Below are 16,712 nucleotides of genomic sequence, written 5' to 3' on the forward strand. Positions count from 1 at the left end.
AATCAATAATCTTGCCTTCAACAATTCCTCCGTGAGAACTAAAACTGAGGAAAGCAAGATTATAAACTTGAAATAATACTCTTACCAAAAATTACTTTCATTCTAATATTCTATTCATCAGTTATTATATATTAATTTTGCTTCGTGAGAATTACAAAATTAATATAAGAATAACTTAGATATAAAATATGTAGATGTGATAATAATGATTAAAAAATCATCATTCCAGCACAGTATGAAATGTAAATAGAGTTTTAGGCCAAGAATGTATTGAACTGAGATAGTATTATAATTATATCAAGCTTCATCAACTATCCCAACAAAAAAAAATTGCTCCATTATGAAGTGAGAAAGCTAAAAAATACTTTCAAAAGACTAAGAATTTTTTTACTACAAAGAGATAGACTAGAGTAAGAGACCAAGATTACTTTCTCTTTCTCTTTAGAAACTTAGAAAAAACTAGATAGGAAATTGGACACAAAGAGGGATGTTCTTTCTTCTACAAATATATGCCTATTTATAGGAAACTTTCTACAAGACCTTGGTGAGAATCTGCAAGATAATATCAATATATCATATGGCCTTGATGAGAAATTGACATGGCAATTTGTCATGAGATTTTGGTGAGAATTTGCCATAACTTTTATATCTCTTGACTTTGTGTAGTCTTAGATGAAATTGTCACGGATGTATCCTTCTTCCTGGAACTGTAGGTTATTTCTTTTTCTCTTTTTCCATGTATTTTTTTTCCTGCAAGAATTGTTAGAAAAGTGCGAGAATAGGATATAAATTGGTCATGTTTTATATCTAAAATATTATATTTTTTATTAAAAATATAAGAATAATTTATATCCATCAAATACCTCCACACTTGAATTTTTGCTCGTCCTCGAGGAAAAGAATTTTGAAAAATATATATAATATATTACTATTTTTTGTTTAAAATTATGGCTACTCTTGTAAAATAAAAATTTAATCAAATAAAATCTATCATGCTTTCAAACTTTATGAATTTTCTATATTCATCAAATCTTTACCTTGTTTTTACTTTTATTTTTATTCAAAAAAAATTGTACCTTCTTTCTTTTTGAGACTTCTCTGAAATTGATAACTTTATGATCATTTGCATTTAGTACTCTTCATCTTTTGTCCATAGGCTTGCCCTTTATGTCTATCTCCACTAATGTAGACTAAACACTGATTTCTAAAATCTTTTAGGACCTTTTCTGGCTTGTAATGTTGGCTTCAGGCTGGTGGGTTAAAGGTTATATTTGTAGTGGCTTGCCTTTTCCAGTTTTGGAGTAGAATGTTTCTAAGATCAGACTTTTCAAATATTTACTATTGATTTTTTTTTGTACTTATAATGCTTGAACATAAGATCAATCTCTCCTTTTTTTTCTTTAATTCTGATTCTTTCTCAAAATGAGCTCCAAACTTATTTTCTGAAAAAGGACTTTTCAAATCATAAGCACGAATGTGATATTTAAATTTGGGCATATTTAGGTATTAAAAGGAAAAAAATAGGTCTTCAAACTTCAAAATAGGTGCTAGGGATTTATTTTTTCTGTAGTAAATTTTTGTGCAATATCTAGAAAAGACTGAGGTAAATAAAGAAACCCTAAATTCATATTTCAACAATCAGTGTTGTCTAGGATTTCGCCTCGAAAGACATTTGGGGAAAGTTCTAGCATATAAATTATAAGTTCTACTTGCTTTTTGATCATAATTCTTTTCAATCTCAGAATGTCTAGCCAAGTATTGAAGATATTTGTTCTTGCCTTCATAAAAATAAACTTAAAAACAAGAAAGTTATGTGGTAAATATAAAAAATATATATTTGATATAGAATGATAAGAGTTTTATTTTGATAAATTAACACTTTATAAGAGGCATAATTATAAAAAAAGGATTATAAAATCTTTTTGGCTTTCAAATATACAATTGCAGAAGAAAGCTTGAAAGAAATTGCAGCCACGCACCTTTTGCGTACAAATAACAAGTCTAGTTTGTATATAAACTAGAAAATCTATTCCAACATATGAATTGAATTATTAAATGGTTAACCAACCAGTTAATTAGGCATACCGGTCACCATGGAGTTACTCCTGTATAGGCGACTCTGTTTTTGTAGAGGCCTTCATGAGATGTTCTGAGTGTACAATAACCTGGATATTAATCAGATCAATTCATTAAGCATTTAACTATTTAAATCTATGTTGGACTTATGAGGCTCCATTGCTTCACCCTCAATGGCTACGGGTAAGGAGCCATAGTTCTGAGTTTAACGTCGCCAGCTTGACTTATTAATTATAGACTTCATCAATCTATCAAAGTGACAAATGGTTGTTGCTCAAAATTCACTCCAAAATATAATTTTAACCTGTGACCATTTACCTTAAATTTGTCTCCTCCATTGGCTTGTTGAATTTCAATTGCTCCGTATGGAGTAACATCTGTAATGTGACGACCCGGCCGATCGTCTTAAGAATTTATGCCCCGATCCCCTATTAACTATTTTTCCAAGTTTATTTCTGCTATTTCGATTTGCTGGGATGTTCGGTTTTGAGTTTCGGAGAGTTTTGGGACACTTCGTCCCTAAATGAGAGCTTAAGTATTGGAAAGTTGACCGTAGTCGGAACAGTATGAAAACTGCCTTAGAATAGAAATACGATGGTTTCATTAGCTCCGTTGGGTGATTTTGGGGTTAGGAGCGTGTTCGGATTGTGTTTTGGAAGTCCGTAGCTAATTTAGGCTTGAAACGCCGAAAGCTGAATTTTTGAAGTTTCTGGTTCGATAGTGAGATTTTGATCCGAGGGTCGGAATGTAATTTCGAGAGTTTTAGTAGTTCCGTTATGTCATTTAGGATGTGTGTGCAAAATTTCAGGTCATTCGGAGGTGGTTTGGTTGAGTTTTTGATCAAAAGCGTAATTCGGAAGATTTTGGAAAACTTAGGCTTGAATCTGATATGTTTTGGTTGATTTGATGTTGTTTGAGGTATTTTGAAGATTGGTACAAGTTTGAATAAGGTTTTAGGATATGCTGATGCCTTTGGTTGAGGTCCCGGAGGCCTCGGGTGTGTTTCGGATGCTCAACGGATCATTTTTAGTTGTTAAAAAGTTGTAGAATTGCAGGTTCAGCTGTTGCAGATATTTACTCTTCGCGTTCGCGAGTGGACCCTCGCGTTCGCGAAGAGTCAGTGGAGGTTAGTGAAATTTTATCCTTCGCGTTCGCGAGGAAGACTCCGCGTTCGCGAAAGGCTGGATACTTGTGAACCGCGTTCGCGATTGGGCTTCGCGTTCGCGTAGAAGGAAAATTGACCCAGCAGAATTTACTCATCGCGTTCGCGAGGGCCTTGTCGCGTTCGCGTAAGAGGACTTTTGGTCAACGTCATTTTTGTGCTTCGCGAACGCGAGGCCTTGACCGCGTTCGTGAAGAAAGAATTAAATGCCTGGGTAGAATGTTTTAAAAGGTTTATTTCGCGAATTTTAGCCTAGGTTCCTCCATTGTTAGGCGATTTTGAAGCTTTTGAAGAGGGTTGAAGGGGGATTCAAGGGGAATCACTTGGAGGTAACATTTTTTACTTTATAACTCATTTTTATGTGATTAAAGACCTAATTAGTGGTGTAAAATTTAGGGAAAATGGGTAATTAGAGCTTGAGTTTAAGAGGCCTTTAAATGAGGATTTGAGGGGACATTTGGACTCCGATTTCAGTGTTCTTGTTATTTATGGACTCGTGAGAGTACGAGGTTTCTGAAAATGTGAATTTTACTGCATTCTGAGATGTGGGCCCGAGGGGTGTTTTGGTTATTTTACATAATTTCGCATATTAGCTTAGAGTTTAATTGTAGTATCAGTTACTTGAAGTGTTATTTACATTATGAAATTGAATTGAATAGATTTGATCCATTTGGAGTCGAGTACTCGTGGCAAGAGCGTGGTTTCGGATTGATTATTGAGCCGGTTCGAGATAAGTGGCTTGTCTAACCTTGTGTGGGGGACTTTCCACTTAGGATTGGTACTGTGATAATTGAAATGCCTTGTACGTGAGGTGACGAGTGCGTACTCGTGATAATTGTCGAAAATCCGGTTTTCATTAAGTAACTTTAATTGTGTTTTTCCTTTCTATTTTTTTTACTTGCACCTTTAAACCTGTTGTTAGTTAGAGAATCATGTCTAATTGACTTAATTGCTTTATTTGCTTTAACTGCCTTATTTGTATTATGTGAAGCATGCTAGGTTAGAATTATCTGTGTTATCTTGTTATGAAGTTGAGTTTATTTGAGTATTCCTTGTGCCATTGTTGTGTGTTTTACTTTGGAACTACTAGACGACATCCTGGGAGATCTCATGTACGCATTTACGATTTGAGCTAAAGTGTGGGATACCGAGAGATCCCCAGCACGTATATTGAGGATACCAAGAGATCCTCAGGATACTAAGAGATCCCTAGAATATATTGAGGATATCGAGAGATCCTTGGGGTACCAAGAGATCCCTAGCATATATTGAGGATACCGAGAGATCCTCGGGATACCAAGAGATCCCTATCATACATTGAGGATACCAAGAGATCCTGAGGATACCAAGAGATCTCTAGCATATATTAAGGATACCGAGAGATCTTCGGGATACCGAGAGATCCTCGGGATACCAAGAGATCCCTACCATACATTGAGGATAACAAGAGACCCCTAGCATACATTGAGGATACCGAGAGATCCCATGTATATATTGAGGGTACTAAGAGATCCTTGGTATACCAAGAGATCCCCGGTTATCATCCTTGTTATGAGTGATACTTCCTTGTGGGTTGCCTTTATCTCTGTTTCCGTTATTGTACTCTTATTATCATGTATAGATTCTTATTGTAGATTCTCAATTGCACAGCTTATCTTATCCTGTCATCTTTATATTTCATTTAACCTCAGTAGGGCCCTGACCTTCCTCGTCACTACCCAACCGAGGTTAGGCTTGGCACTTACTGAGTACCGATGTGGTGTACTCATGTTCCTTCTGCGCATGTTTTTCATGTGCAGATCCAGGTACCACTACTCGGGCCTATCATCGTTGAGGTGGCGACTGCTCTAGAGACTTCGAGGTACATCTGCCGCGTTCGCAGACCGAGAAGTCCCTTTCTATTCCCGCTTTTAGTATTTAGCCCTTCTGTATTTTTCTGTTCTTATTAGACATTCCGGAGTTAGAGCCATGTAGTATTGATCTTAGCTTGTGATTCGTGGTTTTTCGGGTCTTGGAGTTACGTATTGATATTGAGAGTTAAACATGGTGTACGTCGGGTGGCATATTTAAACACTATTATTACTTTGTTCATGTTTTAAATTATTTTACTTGCACAAAATTTGGTTTTTCTTCCACAATTTAGGCTTACCTAGTCGTAGAGACTAGGCGCCGTCACGATGGTTCATGGAGGGCGAACCGGGGTCGTGACATGTAACATTGTAAGGACCCGTCCACCTGGATTTTAATTTTCCAGGAAATAGCCTGAGTCTACTGTTGTATAGAAGTACATGATCTCCAATTTTAAAAGTTTTCTGTCGGATTAAATTGTCGTTCCATTTTTTTGTTTTTTTCTTTAAAAATTTTGGCATTTTCATAGGCTTCTAATCTGAGTTCTTCCAATTCATTCACCTGAGAAAATATATTTTTACCAGCAGATGTCAATTCAAAGTTCAATGCTTTCAACGCCAAAAAAGCTTTGTGTTCTAATTCAACTGGAAGATGACAAGCTTTCCCAAAAACTAATAGATATGGAGACGTACCAATTGGTGTTTTAAATGCCGTTCGATATGCCCACAGCGTGTCATCTAATTTTGAAGCCCAGTCTTTTCTGGAGATTCCAACCGTTTTCTCAAGTATTCTTTTTAATTCACGGTTAGAAACCTCAACTTGCCCTTATATTTGAGCATGGTATGGTGTTCCTGTTTTGTGAGTCACACCATATTTTGACAACAATGCTGAAAATTATCTATTCATAAAATGAGACCCTTGGTCACTAATGATGACTCGTGGTGTACCAAACCTGGTAAAAATATTTTTCTTGAGAAAATTACACACAGTTTGAGCATCATTTTTCCTTGTTGGGATGGCTTCAACCCATCTTGAAACATAATCCACAGCCACAAGGATATATTCAAAAGAATGAGATGAAGGAAAAGGACCCATGAAATCTATTCCCCGAACATCAAATATTTCACATACCTATATTGATTGCAATGGCATCTCATCTCTCTTAGTGATATTACTTGTTCTTTGACACCTGTCACACTGTGCAACGTAGGCACGAGCGTCCTTAAAAAGTGTTGGCCAGAAAAATCCAACCTCTAAAACCTTAAAGGTAGTTCGATTTGCTGCATAATGTCCTCCAACTGCTCTATCGTGGCAATGATACAAAATTTTGATCATTTCTTCTTCTGGTACACACCTTCTGATAATATTATATGCACAAATTTTAAACAAGTAATGGTCATTCCACAAATAATATTTAGCATTAGATATCAACTTTTTCCTCGGTTGGTAAGTGAGATTTTGAGGTGTCCATTTTCCAACAAAGTAATTTATAATATCTGCAAACCAGGGTGGTTGAGTCACAACTGAGTTGATAGAAAAAATATGTTCATCAAGAAACTCTTCTTTTATATCACATAACTCAAGTGGGGGGTTCTCTAATCTAGACAAATGGTCAGCTACCTGATTCTCTGTTCCATTTTTATCTTTTATTTCGAGCTCAAATTCTTGGAGAAGTAAAATCCATCTTAATAATCTAGGTCGCGCATATTTTTTTGCTAAGAGGTATTTTAGAGTCACATGATTAGTAAAAACAGTGACCTTGGTTCTTATCAGATAGGAACGAAACTTATCAAATGCAAATACCACTGCTAGTAGTTCTTTTTCAGTCGTGGCATAATTTAGTTGAGCCTTATTCATTGTCTTGTTGGCATAGTAAATTGGACGAAAATTTTTATCTTTTCTCTGGCCTAAAATAGCTCCAACTATTGTATCACTAGCATCACACATGACCTCAAAAGGTTGGTTCCAATCAGGGGACACAACTACAGGGGCAGTTGATAATTTTTCTTTAAGGGTGTCAAAGGCTTTCATACAATCACCTGAAAATTCAAACTTAACATCTTTCATTAATAAGTTAGTCAGCGGTTTTGAAATCTTTGAAAAATCTTTTATGAACTGTCTGTAAAAACCTGCATGACTTAGAAAGCTTCTAATGCCTTTAATAGTTGTGGGAGGGGGTAATCCTGCTATAAGATTAATTTTAGCCCTATCAACTTCTATCTCTTTAGCAGTGATTTTATGTCCTAAAACAATTCCCTCAGTAACCATAAAATGACATTTTTTCCAATTAAGAATTAAGTTTGTCTCTTCACATCTCTTAAGAACTAAGGTTAAATGGTGAAGACAATCCTCAAAACCCTTGCCGAAGAGTGTAGAATCATACATGAAAATTTCAAGAAATTTTTCAGTCATGTCAGAAAAAATTGCTGACATGCAACGCTGAAATGTGGCAGGAGCGTTGCACAAACCAAATGGCATTCTCCTTTATGCATATGTTCCATGAGGACATGTGAAAGTTGTCTTATCTTGATCTTTTGGTGCGATTGGTATTTGGTTATACCCTGAATAGCCATCAAAAAAACAATAAAACCCATATCCTACAATTCTTTCTAACATTTGATCAATAAATGGCAAAGGAAAGTGATCTTTTCTGGTGGCATCATTAAGACGTCTATAATCTATACAGACTCTCCATCCTGTGACGGTCCTGGTAGATATTAGTTCATTATTTTTATTTTTATCACTGTCATACCTCCCTTTTTGGTACTACCTGAACAGAACTTACCCAAGGGCTGTCTAAAATAGGATAAATAATACATGCCGCCAAAAGCTTTACAATCTCCTTTTTTACCACTTCCTGCATTGTTGGGATTAATCTCCTTTGGGGTTGGACTATCGGTTTGTAGTTATCCTCCATGAGGATTCTGTGCGTCCAAATTGCTAGATTAATTCCTTTGATATCTTCTACAGTCCATCCCAAGGCTCCTTTGTGTGCTTTCAATACTTTAATCAATCTTTCTTCCTGTTCTGTAGTTAGAGAATATGAAATAATTACTGAAAATAATTCATGCTCAAGATAGACATATTTCAAATGAGAAGGGAGAGTTTTGAGTTCATTTTTTAGTTGAACTGCTTCTAATTGCATGCCTCCTTCCTCATAATCTTTTTCCAATAATTTTGCATCATTTCTGATAGTCAGATCTTCATTCTGTATGGTGCCAGATTTGGCCAAACATCTTTCCATTGAGTCAGAAATTAATTGATCATCTTTGAATTTATCTATAAGATTATTAATCATGTCAATTGAAAAGCATGAAGATGATGTATCATCTTCTGAGAATCTTAGTATCTTTTGCATATCAAAAATAACTCTTTCTTCATCAACTCTTAAAATTAGTTGTCCTTGATGGACATCTATGATTGCCCTGCCTGTTGCAATAAATGGTCTACCTAAAATAATTGGTTCATCAGAACACTCCTTCATTTAAAGTACTATGAAATCTACAGGAAAAACAAATTTATCTACTCTTACAAGCACATTTTAAATTATTCCCTTTAGTCTCTTAGTACTTTGATCAGCAAATTGAAGTGAAACACCTTTGTCTTTCATTTCACCAAGATCTAATTTTTTAAAAATAGGAAATGGCATCAAATTTATTAAAGCTCCAGAATCACAAAGTGCTTTTTCAATGTATACTCCTCCCAGAGTACATGGAATGGTAAAACTACCTGGGTCACCAAGTTTTTGTGGTAGCTTATTTTGAAGTATAGCACTGCATTTTTCAGTAAGCATTACCACAGAAACTTCTTCCAATTTCCTTTTGCTTGATAAAATTTCTTTAAAAAATTTGGCATATGAAGGCATTTGCAATAAAGCATCAGTAAAAAGAATGTTAATGTGAATTTGTTTTAAAATCTCCAAAAACTTTGCAAATTGATTATCCAGCTTTTCTCTTTTCATATTTTGTGGGAAAGGAATTGTAACAGGGAAAGAAGTCAAATTTTTAGTATTTTTTTCTTCTTTTTTCTTGGCTTCTTTCTCTTCTAATGGGTGAGAGGGTGTCTTAATATTCTTACCCTTGCCTACCTGTTGTTCTGATTGATTCTTTTCTTATTTGTTTGCATAAGGTTCAACAAGAGTCATACCTGACCGTAAGGAAATGGCCTTAAGGTGTTCTTTTGGATTTTTATTTGTATTGCTTGGTAATGGATATTGAATCTTTTTAGACACAAGAGTTGCCAATTGGCTTAACTGAATTTCAAGATTTTTTAGAGCTGAATTTTGACTTTTCATTTTTTCATCAATAACCTTAATGTACTTGTACAAAAGGTCATCAAGACTTGGATGACCTTGTTGAGGCCTTTGCTGATATAGAGTTGCTTGCTGATAAGGCCTGAAATTTTATTGTCCACAATTTTGATTTTGATATTTGGGTGGACTCTGTACGTGTTGCTTTTTGTAGTTTTGAGAGTTTTCAACACCATTTGCATTGCTCCATTGAAATCCTAGATATTTTTGTGCTAATAAACTTCCAAAAGGATACGGCTTGTATCCGATGACATTGACCTGTTCATCATTTTGATTAGTTTCTTGACATTCGTGGTTTAGATGGTTTCCTCCACACAAGTCACAAGCCTTAGACTGGCTTGGTTGTTGTGTATTTACCTGAAAAGATTCAAATTTTTATGCCAAAAAATAATATGTTGTATTAGTGTATTTAAAGCATCCACCTGATTTATTGTAGCAACTTTTTTAATGATTACATGCTCAGATGGCCAGTGTATGGCATTTTCAGAAATTTTATTAAGCAATTGCAATGCTTCTTCCTTGTTTTTTCCCATTATGGAACCTCCTGCAGCTGCATCTATTACATTTCTAGAAAATAATTTCAAACCATGATAAAAAATATACAACTGCATATGTTCAGGAATGTCATGATGTGGACACTTCCTTAATATTGTTTTCAATCTTTCCCAAGCTTGATAAACTGACTCAGTGTCAGTCTGCAAGAAGTTAGATATATCATGTCTTAACTTTATTGTTTTAGCAGGGGAAAAATATTTATTTAAAAATTTCTAAGTTATTTGGACCCATGTGGTAATAGAACCTTGCGTCAAACTTCGTAACCAAGTTTTGGCCTCTCCTTTTAAAGAAAAAGGAAATAGCCTTAACTTAATTGCTTCAGGAGGTACTCCATTATACTTTGCGGTTTCAACCAATTCTAAAAAGTCAATTAAATGACTATGTGGATCTTCACTTAGATCACCAGTGAAAATGCAAGATTGTTGAATTGTTTGAATCAGGCCTGCCCTTATTTCAAAGTTATTGGTTGCTACTGGAGGTTTCCTGACACTAGATTCACAGTTAAAGCGATTAGGTCTAGCATAATCCCTTAGGATTCTATTTGTTGGTCTTGGCGCCACTTCATCAAACTGCTCCTCTACATGAGCTGGTGGTGGAATTTATAGTGGATTATTATCATCTTCTAATTAGTGCCTCATTCTATTACAAGTTATGTTTTGAGACGATATTTGTCCTTTCCTGCACAATCGCAAAGTTTTTTCAATTTCAGGATCGTAATTGGCCAACTCTTTTGCAGAAGAGCGGGTCATACACTATTTGAAATTAAAGTAAAATAAAGACAGTTCCTAAAATAGTAATAGATAATTTTTTTAAAAAAATAAAAAAAATAGTACGGTAATATTATAGTTAACTAAAACAATAAGTTGTAACTAACCATCAAAAGAAATAATATAATACTAATTATATTATATGGAAAAAAAATCAATAATAAATCAAGTATGTTGGAGGATTAAAGTACTATCACTTAAAAAAAACTTGAACAAAAATATTATTTTATAAAAATATAGTAAAAGTAATAGTTATAATAATAGTAATATAGAATAGTACAAAGGATACTTTTAGAACTAGAATAGTAAAAACAAGTACTTACAATAATAATAATAATAAAATATACTTAAAAAATGACAAATAAAAAAATGAGATTGTGAATCACAAAACTAATATATTATACTATTATATAGATATTAGTACTAACAATAATAATATAATAATAAAATATAAAATAGAATAGGTTGAAGTATGACTATGAGGGATTTCTTTTTTATTTTTATTTTATATGCTTTTTTACAATATTACATAGAATTGCTCCTAATAATAGTAACAATTATGATAGTAGTATGTAGGAGATAAAATTTTGAAGGAAAAATTAACGATAATAATAAATGCTCAAATTAGTAATAAAATATTTAATCTGAAGTAGATGTGTGCCAATCCCCGGCAACGGTGCCAAAAATTTGACGAAGCTTGTATGTATAGGATTTGCTGCTCGTACTCTGTCAAATTCTAGTATAGTTTATGATATCGTCCCCTAGATATTGGACAATCTAAGCTACAAACTTGTAATATTTTGACTATTATTTGAGAGAACCAAATTGATGAAAGGTGTGTTTGAAATTATAAATTAAGACAAATTTCTTCCGAAAAGTTTATATTTAAAAAGAGTTGGGAATCGTTGAATTCACTTGATATATTATTACAATAAAATCTCAGTTTCATACGTATTTCTCTAAAGAATAATTGCTTGTTGCTAATACAATTATATTTTTACACTAAGAAATAAATAAATAATTAACACTCCGTGAGGTTATGTCAATTAATTGATTTAAAACTAGTGACGATTAAATTGAAATATCTTGCCTGAATTGTGCTCAAGCATAGTAAAAATTTCGTGAGAATATTTTTACTAGAAAATCAATAATATTGCCTTCAACATGTCACGACCCCAAATCGGCCCGGTCGTGATGGCGGCTCTCGTGAAGACAAGGCCAACCGACATCACACTCACATTAACCCCTTAAGCCTTAAGAGTCATTTTTAAGCCTTTAGTTAAACAATATTTCACAATAAAATCCTGAAATAACAGTGCGAAATAAAATACCAGCCCGACATCGGGGTGTCACTAGTCATGAGCAACTATCAAGGTCTGAGTACAACAAAAGTCTAAAAATGTACTAAACACAGTAACACTAATGAGGGGAAGGAAGCGGTGCTGCGAACGTCATGCAGCCACCTTGCTAACTCTGATGACTCCGCGCCTGAGCAATCAACATCCGCTACCGGGTTCCGATATACCTGAATCTGCACACGAGGTGCAGGGAGTAATGTGAGTACTCCAACCCAGTTAGTAATAAGAGTAAATAAAGGCTGAGCAGTAGGAAACAATGAATCCACATTCACGTTAGACTCAATAAACGTAACAGGCTTTCAAATCATGATACGAGTTAATCTTCCCTTTTTAAAATCCAGCTTTTAGTAAAATCATTTTGAAATACTTTCTAGTAGTTTCAGTAGGGGTTTAATACCCTTTAAAATAATAATATATATTAAAGCCATAATCGCCTCCCTTGGTCAAAGCATAGTTCGTAAAACAACCCCTCGGGCAAAACAATAGTCATAAACATTTCTTAACTTGAAAAACTCAGTGGAAATAACTAATGCCAAATCAGTGATTAATTTCTGAACATCTCATAAACCCCAGTTTAAATAAAAAATATTTTAAAACATTTGTTCAATATTTTGACAGAGGCTTAATATAAAAATGAGTGAAAAACAATCACTAAATCAACATATTCGATAGAAACTCACTTTAAAGAGGAGTGAAATCAATGAGTTCATAAACAGGCCTCTCAGGCAAAGCATCACTCATATGCATGTATATATATCTATCGCCCCTCGGGCTAGCCTATCTGTCCCTCGTGACTCAACTCTTACCAATCAATACTCACACTCAGTATTCACGCTCAATAGGTACCATATAATAACCGCTGCGACGTGCAACCCGATCCATATATTTCGTCGATGACGCTCACTAGGGGTGTGCAGACTCCGGGAGGGCCCCCTTACGGCCCAAGCGTAATATCAAGCCATCTTGTGGCATCAAATCTAGGCCCTCGACCTTATATCAATGTCAGTATAACACTGCTGCGGCGCCCAGCCCGACCCATATAAGTATTTCTGCGGCGTGCAGCCTGATCCATAGATATATAATCCTCACAACTAGGCCCTCGACCTCTCTCAGTCATTTACCTCACCATCAGACTCTCGGTATATCTCAGTCATCAATCTTACAATCAGACCCTCGGTCTATCTTAATAAAACAGGGAACTCAGCCCAAGACAGTTTCCACATTTTTAGGAATGTAGTGATAAAGCCAGATTTGAGCAATAAGCAGGTAAAACATGACTGAGGATGTGCTTTCAAACAAATAGAGTGAGAAAAAATAGTAAAATGCCCCTAAGGGTTTCAACAAGTCAGCACAAGGCCCCAAACATGACATACAACCCAAAGCAGTTATAATAACATCAAACAATTAACTATCAAATGCGCATTTAATTTAATCATTCGGGATGGACTAAGTCATAATTCCCAGTGGTGCTCTACCCCACACTCATCATTTAGCGTGTAAGTTACCTCAAAGTAATACAACGATGTGTAATCTGGGGTTTCAAACCCTTAGGACAGTATTTACAATCATTACTTACCTCGAACTGGCGAAATTTCTGGCTCGCGACGCCTTTGCCCCTCAAATTAGCCTCCACACGCGTCAAATCTATCCAAAATCAGAACGAATACATCACAATATGCTAAGGGAGCGAATCCCTAGCAAAAACAATCAACAAAAGGCACGATTCCCGAAATTACCAAAACCCGAGCCCCGGGCCCACGTCTCGGAATCGGGTAAAATTTACATTTTCAGAATCCTCATACCCTCATGAGTCTAACCATACCAAAATTATCCAATTCTGATACCATTTGGTCCTTCAAAATCATCATTTTATATTTTTGAAAGGTTTCACAATTTTCTTCCCAAATTTCATCACAAATCACGAATTAAATGATGAATTCAATGATAGATTCATGTACTCTAGCCAAATCTGAGTTAGAATCACTTACCCCGATGAATTTCTTGAAAAACCTTCGAAAAATCGCCAAAATTCAAGCTCTCTAGGTCAAAATATTAAATAAAACCCAAAACCTCATATTTATAGAGTACCCCTCAGATTTCAGCCTCCGCGGGCCGCACCAAATCGACCGCGGTCTGCGCAAGCAAGTGCGGTCCGCGCAAAAACAACCGCGGTCGCACAGGCCTTCCTCTGCAATGACAGGATTTAATATTCTGGCCATAACTTTTGTTATAGATGTTCAAATTGCAATATCTTTAATTTTCTGGAAACTAGACACGAAGGGCTACAACTGTCGTTTTTGAATCATCTCAAAATTCATTGTGGATCAAACGATATGAGCTTCCGAAGTTGGACCGACTATCTGCAGATCTTCATGACTGCGGCCGCGTTAATTCTACCGCGCAGCACTAAAAATTCTGTCCCCATCCATTTTTTCAGTTCCGAAATGTCGGGTACTCGCTCAAAACTCACCCGAAACACACCCGGAGCCATCAGACCTCAACCCAAACATGCCAACACCTCCCATAACATCATTAACACCTAGTCGAGTTTTCGAATCACTCCGAACAACATCAAAACACAAAATCAACTTCGGATTCAAGCCTAAGAACTCCAAGAACTCTTAAATTATGCTTTCGATCAAAAAGTCTATCAAATCTCGTCCGAATGACCTGAAATTTTGCACGCACATCCCAAATGACACAACGAAACTACTAGAACTCTCGAAATTCCTTTCCGACCCCTATATCAAAATCTCACCTATCGACAAGAAAGTGCCAAAATTTCAATTTCGCCAATCCAAGCCTAAACCTTCCACGGACTTCCAAAATGCATTCCGATCACGCTCCTAAGTCCCAAATCACCTAACGAAGCTAACCAAATAATTAAAATTCCGATCCGAGATCATATACAAACAAGTCAACTCTTGGTCAAACCTTTCAAATTTAAGGCTTCAAACTGAGAACTGTTCTTCCAAATTCATTTCAATTACCTTGAAAACCAAAACCAACGATTTACATAAGGCATAATATATACACGGGGCAAGTCATGCCCAAAGACTGGCGATCAAAGTGCAAAAGTTCAAAACGACCGGTCGGGTCGTTACATCCTCCTCCACTTAAGCATACGTTCGTCCTCGAACGTGCTCGGAGTTGTTCTAAAAGCAAACCAATCGCTGAATAACCTCACCTTGCATATACCCGGGGGTGATACCACGTCACCCTATCTCATATAGGTTCGATAACACATGCAACTAAAATTTCACAACCCATTATAACCCATAAGCCCTAGAACCACATTTCTACTTTTGAAATCATTCACAAGATCAGAATCTCACATCTATTTTGTGAATCACTCCAAACAAGCCGTAATAAACCATATCTGCTATCTCAGGTGCAATCACATGATCTACCACATAACTCAAACACCAGCAGCGATAACTTCTAATCACAACAATTGTACATAACAACCGAATACCGATAGGAAACCTCTTATCAACTAAAGTCTCATTCTAATACTTCCATATACTGCCAATGATAAATGAAACACGCAATAAACCATAACCATTTCTCAGATCAATCATTCCTAAGGCCATTTCTCCTTTGGCAAGGACCATAGCAAATTTCTGAGTCGAACCTCGATATTTATCCTCCCGACATACTGAAATCGAATCTGTTTGTATTCATTAATGTTACCGACAATCTCCTCTAATCCAACACACCACTCTGGTGACATGACACAACAATATAGGCCTAAGCCACAACTCGCATAATACGCGCACCAATAAGCAACGGTCCGAACATACTCAAATAAAAGAGTTGTACCTCAAGATCACCAGTACCACCACAACACAAGGCTGAGAACCCGTTTCACATCTTAGAAATAGAACACACGAATCTAACCCGCCAGGTCATTTTCCTACATAGCTTCGCTGCAACACGCGATCCAATCCAAACATTGCTCCGCATAAAACACCTCAAATTACTATGCTCGAAATCGAAAACCACGCTCAATTGATGTATGGAACCAAAAGAAAACCATTACACCACGGTGAAACAAATGACATACACCATGCAAACTCGATAGGACATAACCAATACGCCATTCACCGAGCAACTCCCAATTACTCTTCGCGCTTGACTTCCATTATGAAACTCCGATTGAACCGCACCATAGGTGCCTATAACCAGCATATTGTATCATCTCACAACACAGAAAGGTAACACATAGATCCCCCTAATTGCTAATAGCTCAAAACAACCGAAGCAACACATCCTTCGTCAATAGCAACTCGAAGTAAACAAAGCCGTCTCGATGCCGGACACATATCCCATATAGGTTTACCAGTGGACCATACATCAACTCCAGTTACACATAACAGATAAATAATCCTTCGAAGGTCCACAATGACTGAATCATAGCACATACAAATATCTGACTAACTTACCCACATTTTGCCATCCACAACCACAAGCTAACATGTATATGAGAACTCCTAGTCTCCAAGTCCATAAAATACATTAATTACTATATCTGATCCCAATTCCGCCAATCTCATATATAACTCACCTCTAGTACCTAATCACCCCACGGGAGATATTCTAAGATTCTTCGGTGCTGCCAAGCAAACCGGAATATC

At 36.0% G+C, this 16,712-nt stretch overlaps 1 protein-coding gene and 1 non-coding gene across 2 annotated transcripts; one reads left to right on the forward strand and one right to left on the reverse strand.

The window, feature by feature from the left end:
* Positions 1-6,217: 6,217 nt before the first annotated feature.
* On the reverse strand, positions 6,218-9,047 carry LOC142166992 (uncharacterized). The gene is made up of 5 exons (XM_075227139.1): positions 8,657-9,047; positions 7,872-8,536; positions 7,444-7,525; positions 7,216-7,329; positions 6,218-7,125 (listed from the first exon to the last, which is right to left on the reverse strand). Exons 1-5 carry the CDS (start codon positions 9,045-9,047, stop codon positions 6,218-6,220), a joined length of 2,160 nt encoding a protein of 719 aa, XP_075083240.1.
* Positions 9,048-10,016: 969 nt separating this feature from the next.
* LOC142167656 (small nucleolar RNA R71) lies at positions 10,017-10,123 on the forward strand. Its single transcript, XR_012697745.1, has one exon. It is a non-coding gene; the product is annotated as a small nucleolar RNA R71 (small nucleolar RNA).
* Positions 10,124-16,712: the final 6,589 nt, after the last annotated feature.

Source organism: Nicotiana tabacum, chromosome 12 (assembly GCF_000715075.1).
Source record: "Nicotiana tabacum cultivar K326 chromosome 12, ASM71507v2, whole genome shotgun sequence".
Classification (NCBI taxonomy): Eukaryota; Viridiplantae; Streptophyta; class Magnoliopsida; order Solanales; family Solanaceae; genus Nicotiana; species Nicotiana tabacum.